Genomic DNA, 9,017 nt, shown 5'->3' on the forward strand with positions numbered 1-9,017 from the left:
TCTGACAGATTTAAGGAGGTGGGATTAGCGAAGCGGGGGAAACCTCTAGGATAGGATAAAAGTAAAATGATGGACACATACCTAGGTGGGTGCAGGATCAATTAACATGATAATGAAGGAATTTGTAGTATCTGCCCTGGCGCCCAGCACATTTGGTTGTGCCCCAGGGGCTCCAGAAAAAGGGAAGTTCCAAGTGACCCAGACATTTCAAAGGGTGTGTTATCTTAGAGGCAAAAAGGCAAATGGGCTCAGTAAGGATCAAAGTTGATCTTGTCAGTGAAGATACTGGCCTAGGACATAACTGCCCACCATCACTGCTTTTAGTTAAGGTTTAATTTCAGACCATCCTTTGTGGTTATTTTAGGTCTCTGAGTCTGCTAGGCTGCCACACAGGCCTTCCCTGAGCTTGTCAGGTCAGCGTGTGGCCCCTTTCGTCCACAACCCCTTGAATAATCCTGTCACTTCTGGACCAAGAGGTGCAGTTGCTATGGCCACACAGTTCTTCCCACGCAGGGCTTCCTTCAGACCCAGAGTACCCAATGACAAGGCTCTGCAGGCCCACATGGTGACCTCCATGAGGCACACAACAGTCATTTTCCTGGCACCGTGGACCCAATAGCATGAATCAGATTTGGACCCAACCCTCAGAGAGCTTATGTGCCCAATATGAAATGCCTGGAGATGCCACTTCTAACCCAGCAACCCCTACAACAGCCCCAAACCACATTGCATTAATTCCTTTGGTTCGTTCTTGTTAAGACTAAGTCTGGTCATGTAGGAATGGCCTCGGGGCTGTGAGCCCTAGAGAAGGACACATAGTTCAAATGTGCCCTCATCCTGATACACACTCCCAGCACATCCAGGGGGTCTGCATGTTCTGTCCAGCATCCAAGGAGAGTGGCGAGGCAGAGGTCACTGCACTGACAGGGACTGGGGGCACCCAGAGGCACCCAGAGGTGGGCCTCGGGCACCTGGCAGAAGCCTTGTAAACAGAGGCTGCTACAGAAGGTGGGTCTCAACTGTCAGGATGCCTCTGTTGTCACCTGGCCTATTGCAGCAGGAGGGAATTCGCAGCCGGATGTGTCTTTCCATGCAGCATTCCAAGCCTGCCCCCTGGTTCTGCCTGTGGATGCTTCTCTGAGTGGGGATATCTGTTCCGCAGGAAGCTGTGGGGGACCGTGTCCCTGTACTTCTGCTGGGCAATAAAATTGACAATGAGAAAGAGCGGGAAGTTCCCCGGGGCCTTGGAGAACAGCTGGCCAAGGTAAGAGCAGGCATTCCCATCTCTATGGACCGGGTGGCACCCAAGGCAGTTGGGCATGTGCCCCAGAGCCTTGGGGGGGGGGGGGGAACCTTCCCTGGAAGCCCGCTGGGAAGGAAGCGAGTGGGCAAGATAGGCGTCCAGCTCCTGTGCATGTGGAACTTTCCATGGGAGCCTCAGATTGTAAGTGGGAGTTGGCCAGAAATGACTAAGGTGTGGGGAATTTTCCCAAATTCTTTTCCTCAGAAGTCAGAATTAGAAATTCTTAGATAGTGAGAAGTTGGTTATTTTAGTCCCTAACTGATGCTCGAATCCTATCATCTGTGTTTCCACTTGACCGCCTCCCGGGATGGAACACTCACTCAGGGCAAGGCTGGTCCTTCTTTGGACAGCTCTGTGGAGAGTGCATCCTGTCTGTCAGATTGAGCCTCAAAGCTGTGAACTCGAGACAAATGCAGGGCACACACTGGATGTCCTGCCGTCAAACAAGCAGCGACCTGCTTGCCCAGGCCCAGAATCAACAAGGTTGGACGGAAATCAGGCAGCAAAACACGCCGTGCTCTCCCTGGGCTGCTCCAGCCCTCAGCATAGTTTTCGGGGCACCATGTGTCCGGAAAGATGGGAGAGCTATTCGGCCAAGGATTCATCATTTTAGTGTGAACAGAGGCCTCTAAACAGAGGCTCGTGGCTCAGAGGCTGGGAAAATGGGCACAGATGGTAAGATCCAAGGAAAAAGGAGGAAGAAGGGCCCGGTAGGTGTTCCTATGGAGGGTCACCAAGCAGCTACATCCACAGGCCCTCATCCTCAATTCCAAAATCCAAAAAGCTTTGAAAACAAAGAGCGGAAAAAAGCGGTTTTGACTTCATCTGGCAGAAGAATCTGACCAGAACTGACATGCAGCTATTTATGGTCTCTGTGTGCCACACTCTGAATGAATATTCAAATGTTTCACTGAAGAAATATTAATATGCTTGGTTACAGGATGCTGTCCAGACCCACTGAGGGTACTATTTGATATCGTGTGTATATGCATTATCTTTCTGAAACTCAAAATTTCTGGATTCTAAAATACAACTGGATCCAAGGATTTTGATTAAGGAACTGCAAGACCTATATTTTTATCATCCAGTTTTCTTTTTCTTTCTTTCATTTCTTTTTTTTTTTTTTTTTGTCAGTGAAACAAAAACAGGCTCAGAGAAATTAAGTGATTTATTCAAAGTATCACACAGGTTCTCAGTGGTGGGGTCTGTACTTGAGGCTGGAAGATAAACTGTGTCTTCCAATTTCAGGCCCTGTGCACATCCCCCCCTCCCCATGAAACCTTCGTTCTTCACAGACTGGCTAGGAGTCAGGGTCTGACTGAGGTGGGAGGGACAGGGGTGAAGAGGGTGGAGGACAGAGCTGGGTCCGAGGGGTGTGCAGCAGGAAAGCTGAATTGGAAACAAGCATTTGCAGAGCCTCTTGATCTGCAGCCACAAAAGAAGTGTCCTCACTCAACTGCCTACATCCCCACAGGACATCAGCCTCTAGGGCTCAGTGCCATTAGCACTGTCATGAGGAAGCAGGACAGCTATAAATGGGAGTGATAAATAGAAAATGATGAGCCTTGGCCAAGGACCTACTGTGCTGTGTGTGCAGCCCAGCCTCTGCCTGGTGAAGGGATGGACAGCTGTCCATGCACCAGGGCTGACAGCCACGCTGGAGTGCTAATTAACTGTGTGAAGGAGAATTCCTATGGGAGCCCTCAGTGACATCTGCCCCTAGGCCATGGCATGCCTGTGTCTTGAGAAAGGTATGCTGCTGGGAGCCCTGCCATTAACTAAAGACAAGGCTGGAACAGGCAGGCCACTTATACCTTCTCTAGCCTCAGTCTTCCTGCCCATGAAGTGGGAAGAATGTTGCCCATCCTGGCCTCTGAGTCTTTGCCTGTCTGCATCACAGGCTGGTGTGAAAAGGAAATGAGTACAGGCTTTACCAGAGAGTAATTAGAGGGAGTGTGAAGTACTAAGGCAGCTTATGGTTTTGTTGCTTCACAGTTGTTACAGCTCACCTGGGAAATGGTTACAGAACTTGCCTGAGAAGACAGAAATCAACCTCTTAGAGAATGGCGAGGGGTGGAGGAATTAAAGGGGACTTGGAGAAGAAGCAGGGGTGTTGGTAGATGCAGACAGGGTGCTCTCCCCTACCCCAAAGGTCCCTCCAGCTCCCCTCCTTTTATCCCCTCTGTTTTATGATTCTAGGAGAACAATCTGATCTTCTATGAATGCAGTGCCTATTCTGGTCACAACACCAAAGAGTCCCTGCTCCATTTGGCCAGGTAGAGGACAGCTCCAGCCGATGGGATGGGATGATGTGACTGCTTTGCGGGTCTGACAGGGATCACTGCATTCACCACCACCACCCACGCCCCCACCTGCAACCTCACTGCATTCACCAACCCCACCTCCTATCCCAGAACTCACTGCACTCCCCACCACCACACTCCCCACCTGCAGCCTCATCTCACTCACCACCACTCCCACACACCCCTACTCTCAACCTCACTGCATTCACTACCCCGCCCCACTTCCCACCCCCAAGCTCACTGCATTCACCATCATCCCCCACCTCCCACAGACCTCTGGTCTGTTTTCTGTGTGCCTGAGCCTCTGGGTAAATGGGCTGGTGGCCTGGGCCTTTGTGTGTGATTCCAGGGGTCAAGGGCAGCCTCTGAAACACACAAAAAAAAAAGCCAAGAAGGAAGCCTCCCTGCCTGTCACTGGGTCTGCAATCTTCTCTCTTAAAGGCTGCCTTTCCCCAGGAATTCTAGTTTTATTGCTAACACTATTATAGATGTCCCCCATTTGCATACCCCTTTTGGCCACCCCCCTAGCTCCCCCCTCCCACCCCCATCACCACACTGTTGTCTGTGGCCTCTTTTTAAATGCAAATGATCATGGGAAAGGTCATATCTTAGGTCCCACAACCCTGGCTCAAGTCTTAGCAGGGATTAGTTGCCAGCCAGCTGGGATCAAGGCAGGGTTAGGACTCCTAGGGAGGGGGGGGAAGAGGGGGAGCCCAGGAGGGAAGGGCTGTGATGGGAGACCAGAGGCAACCAAGGTGATGGCATTCCAAGGGCTGGTCCCATGGAAAGACACTTCCATAAACCTCTGCCTACATCACAATTAAGAAAACGCCACAACACACAGGGCCCTATTTTCCATACTTGAACATTCATTCCTTCATCTATTCAGGCATTTATTTCATTCCATCCATGCACCAGCTAACAAATATCTAATATTACTCATTTGTGCTCAGCATTCATTCTGGGGCATCTAAAAACATTTTAGGTGAGTAATTAAGAGCCCAGCACAAGTTCTATGCACTGGCGAGGTTGTAGAGTGATGGAAGACCGTGGGGAACGTTTTAGGCTTTTCTCTGCACTGATTCTCAGAGCAAGTCACTCTGCCTCTGAGCTTTGCCCCTAATGTAGGCACATCAATCATACCTTCCCTGCCCACTCCCAGGTTGTTGTGAGAATCAAAACAGGTGCTGAAGGTGAAAGCACTTTGACAGTATAAAGAGGGATAAGATTCTTAACACTGTTTTTAATCCTTCCTTTCCCACATTTAATCTGGAGTTGTGGCCACATGGGACAGCCCTTCCATAGAGTTAATAACTAAGAAATATATTTTCTGAGCCTCTATATGTTCCGGGTACTGTGATGGGCTGCAGAAATGAAGAGACAAATGGTAGTCTCTGCTCTCAGCAGCTCCTTCAGTGCTGAGGGAGCAATGGGGTTTGAACAGAAGGGTCAGAGTGCTATCCTCACACTACACCACCTGGACGGTCAGGGGAGGCTTCCTGGAGGCGGTGGGAAGGCTCACTATTGACTGAACTCTGGCTTTACACATTATACTCATGTGCCTGTAGTCCACAGGGGGAGACTTGGAATACTCTCTCTGATGCTCTGGTGAGGTTGCAGCCCCTCAGTATTACCCAGAGGGTCTGTAACCCAAGGGCCAGCAGCTACCCACTAGTGATGCTAGTCCTTCCCTCCTCCAGGATCCTCAAGGAGCAAGAAGACACAGTGAGGGAGGACACCATCCAGGTTGCCCGCCCTGCCAAGAAAAAGTCCTGCTGTGGCTGAAAGGCACCACCTCCGCCTCTCCCCCAGGCCTGGCTCACAGGGCCCACCTGAGCGCTGCACGTGGCTCGGCACAGGTGCTCCCACCAAGGCCGGCCCAGACCTCTGTCCTTGACAGGGACTTGTCAAGAAAGGGGAGCACCTCCACTCAGGAGAGCTGCTCTTGGAGGACCTTAGAGTCTTTCCTCTTCCTTCTTTCTCTAGATCCCAGATGCCCATTCCTTTCCCTCCCTCCCCCCACCTCCAGCTTGGCTTTCTGGGGAAAGAAACAGATGGGCTTTCCCAGAGAAGCCACCACGTGCCTTCTCCACCTCCCTTCGCCCCCAACCCCCTTCCCTTTAAGAGCCTCAGCAATGCAGTTGCCATGGTAACTGTGCAGGGCCGACTTGCTGCTTCCTGCAGGCCACAGATACAGCACCTGGGCAATGAATGCCAGGGTGGCTGGCCTGGCTTTGGCTCCTGTTCTCTGGATGCCAATGGGATACTCTTGGCATATGCTTCATGGACCTCAAGGTGCCTGTGTGGTGTTCAGGGGAGCAAACCTGGGCACCCGCATCCTATTCCCCACCCCACATCCTCCACCCCAGGCTTCAGGGCCCAGCCTCTCTCAGCAGCCACTGGCCCATGGTATTTGCCCCACGGGTTCTCAGAAACAGTGCCTTATAAGAACCCCAGCCTTTCTCTTCACCGCCCACCCACAGCCAGGACTCCCAGGTGGGCGGGGGTGATAAATGTGTGCCTGTGGTTAGGGAGTGGGCTTACTTCCTGCTTCACTTTCAGAGATGAAAAGAAAACCAGGGGGGAAAAAACCGTCTGCTGCTAAACAGAGCGACCATTTCTGGAGGGTATAAATAAACTATAGCTATGTAAAGCCGTTTTCTAAATGTTTCTCAAAATAGCTCTCTGAGAAATTGTACGTGATGATTGACAGGGTAGCTTGACATGCAGGCAGTGAGGCCCAACACCAGGTCCATCATTACTGACTTCATTTTATTTAATTTGAGATTTTCCAGAAGACCGTGTGTGTGTGTGTGGGTGTGTGTGTGTGTGTGTGTGTGTGTGTGTGTGTGTGTGTGTTTTAAGTGTGGCTGTGATGGTGACATTTTGCTGGTGTTTGTCAAGAGAGTGTAGCTGCTGGCCTGGGCACCGTGACTGCAACAGCTCAGGGCATTGGAATGAAGGGAAGGTCTGGGCCTGTGGTGGTCTCTGACCTGGGTGCTGATGAGTGCCCAGCCCTAGCTGGCTGGCAGCGGAGCTGGCGAGGGCACTCTTGCCCTGGGAGGGAAGTTGGATGAAATGACCATAAAGATCACTGCCGATGACCATTCTCGGGCTGTGGGCCCAGGCACGCAGGAGAGGAGGTGGTGAAGGGAGAGAGGCAGAAAGTGCCCACACACCTCTGAGAAGATGACTCAAGACAAATGCACACAGTCAGCCAGGCTCGGGAGAGGCCACAGTTCCCAATGCTCCTCCCTATATCTTCTCCACAGACACCCAAAGGGGTCAGAGCCCCAGGGGTCTCCAGGTAAATGCCCAGTTCTTTTTGCAGACTCCTCTCTTCTCTGTCATCCCGCCTTCAGAGGCAACAGGGAGCCCGTGAAGGGTGTAGAACAAAAACCAGCAATGAGCACTGGAAGGTGCCCCTTGATCTTGGGCAAGCCGGCTCCCTCCCTGGGCCCCCATCTCAGCAGTAAAGTGAGCAATGGGCTATTTGATGCTCCAGGCTCTTCCCCCTCAGAATGCTTTTGATGACCTGCTCATTTTCCCACTTAGGCTGCTCTGGCCCCAGTCAGAGTTTGAGGGGAACTCACAGGAGACTCCATTTCCTAGGAGAGGACACTGGTGGTGGTCTCATTCGAGGGATGCATGGGGGATGGTCACCCGGCGGTGGCCCTCTGATCTGGTGTGTTGCTGTGTGAATGTATGTTTTATGTGTATGGAGTGCAGGTGGAAGGTAGGGATCGCCAGGGAGAAAGGGAAGCAGCTATGCTGCTTCTGATGGAAACAGGATGGCAATTGGGATTTATGGGGCAAGCAGGCTTTCCGTGGGGTTCCCTCAGCCACAGATGCATCTTTTCCTTAACACCTGACCCCTGGCTCGGGCTGCATTTTTTCCATTTAGGAGAAGTGGATTTAGGACTTAGAGCAGGGTGGGATGATTCTAGTGCCTGGCCTTCCAGTGTGTGGGGTAAATCCCCACGAACCCTCAAAGGTCCCAAGAGACAGAAGGGCAGAAAGTGTCTTCAGGCCTCTGCTGCTCCCTTTTCTAACCTCACTTGAAGAAGTGTGGGGCATGTGGACTTCAGAGAGACTCCGAGAAGTTGTATCCCCACGTCTCAGCCTTCCCTTCCCTTCTCCCCTTCTCTCCCATTCCTTTTAAGGAATTTTTAAAAATATATTTTATTGATTTTTTTACAGAGAGGAAGGGTGAGGGATAGAGAGTTAGAAACATCAATGAGAGAGAAACATTGATCAGCTGCCTCCTGCACACTCCCTACTGGGGATGTGCCCACAGCCCAGGTACATGCCCTTGACCAGAATCAAACCTGGGACCCTTGAGTCCGCAGGCCGACGCTCTATCCACTGAGCCAAACCAGTTAGGGCACTCTACCATTCCTTTTAAACCACCGTGGTGATCAAAGTCACCCAGGGATGGTCAGCCTGGCCCTGATCCAGCAGTGCTATCAGAAAAACCCCTTCTCCATCCCATTTACATTGCTGTTATGATCTTGAGCAAGTCACTTCACCAGGCTTCGTGTTAATCTGCAGATTAGAGGTTTCAACATCAACCTCTCAGGGACATTTAAACTAGTAAATAAAGCAGTGTATGTGAAGTACTTATCACAGTTCCCAGCAAAGGAGGTGCTAACAAATAGGGGTTATTACTGTTGAGCTGCTGCCCAGACCCTTTTCCTTGCTTCAGTTTCAGATAAGAACCAACTAACACCAAGTGTTTACCCCCAAACTGGATAAATCCCCATTCCCCAGTCCAGTTACCTGGCTGATGAGCTTGTACCTGGCTTTGCCTCATGGCCTTTGGCTTTCCAGTCAATGTCTGTAGTCTACCAGTGTCTGTGGTCTGATTGCAGCCCATAGTCCACTCTTCCTCCCTGTCTGTGGTTCTCCAGGACTCAGATAGCAGCTCAGACCCGGTGCCAGCTCCTTGGTGTTTACCTGGGAATGACCTGTGCTCGTTGTCATTCCTGGGCCCTCACTTGCTGCTGTATTCTGCTTTCTTGTGCTTCTTCTGGGGTCTGCTGCTGCCCCCAGCCTTGAATTGCCAAACCATGAGCTCTGGCACCAAACCAATGCCCTATTCACTTTCCTTTCACGGACTCTTTGGGGTCTTTTCTGTTTCTCTGTGATACCCTAGCTTTCTTCCATGTCTTCCCATCCTGTACTCTTTCTCTATTCTTTTAAAAAATATATATATTTATATTGATTTCAGAGAAGAAGGAAGAGGAAAAGGGAGATAGAAACATCAATGATGAGAGAGATTCATTGATGGGCTTCTTCCTTCTTGCCCCCTCCTGGGGATGAGCCAGCAACCCGGGCATGTGCCCTAACTGGGAACCAAATCATGACCTCCTGGTTCATAGGTTGATGCTCAAACACTGAGCCACTCTGGG

At 51.0% G+C, this 9,017-nt stretch overlaps 1 protein-coding gene across 4 annotated transcripts in view; it reads left to right on the forward strand.

Moving 5' to 3' along the window:
• Positions 1-6,262, forward strand: part of CRACR2A (calcium release activated channel regulator 2A) — a 143,900-nt gene extending 137,638 nt beyond the window's left edge. For all 4 annotated transcript variants that reach the window (XM_015563748.1, XM_015563749.1, XM_015563750.1 and 1 more), the window contains 3 exons: positions 1,163-1,264; positions 3,503-3,579; positions 5,307-6,262. In XM_015563748.1, the coding sequence (XP_015419234.1) occupies positions 1,163-1,264; positions 3,503-3,579; positions 5,307-5,391 (264 nt within the window). In that variant the 3' untranslated portion in view covers positions 5,392-6,262. The remainder of the gene's footprint in view (positions 1-1,162; positions 1,265-3,502; positions 3,580-5,306) is intronic.
• Positions 6,263-9,017: the final 2,755 nt, after the last annotated feature.

This window comes from Myotis davidii, unplaced genomic scaffold, assembly GCF_000327345.1.
Source record: "Myotis davidii unplaced genomic scaffold, ASM32734v1 scaffold1219, whole genome shotgun sequence".
NCBI lineage: Eukaryota > Metazoa > Chordata > Mammalia > Chiroptera > Vespertilionidae > Myotis > Myotis davidii.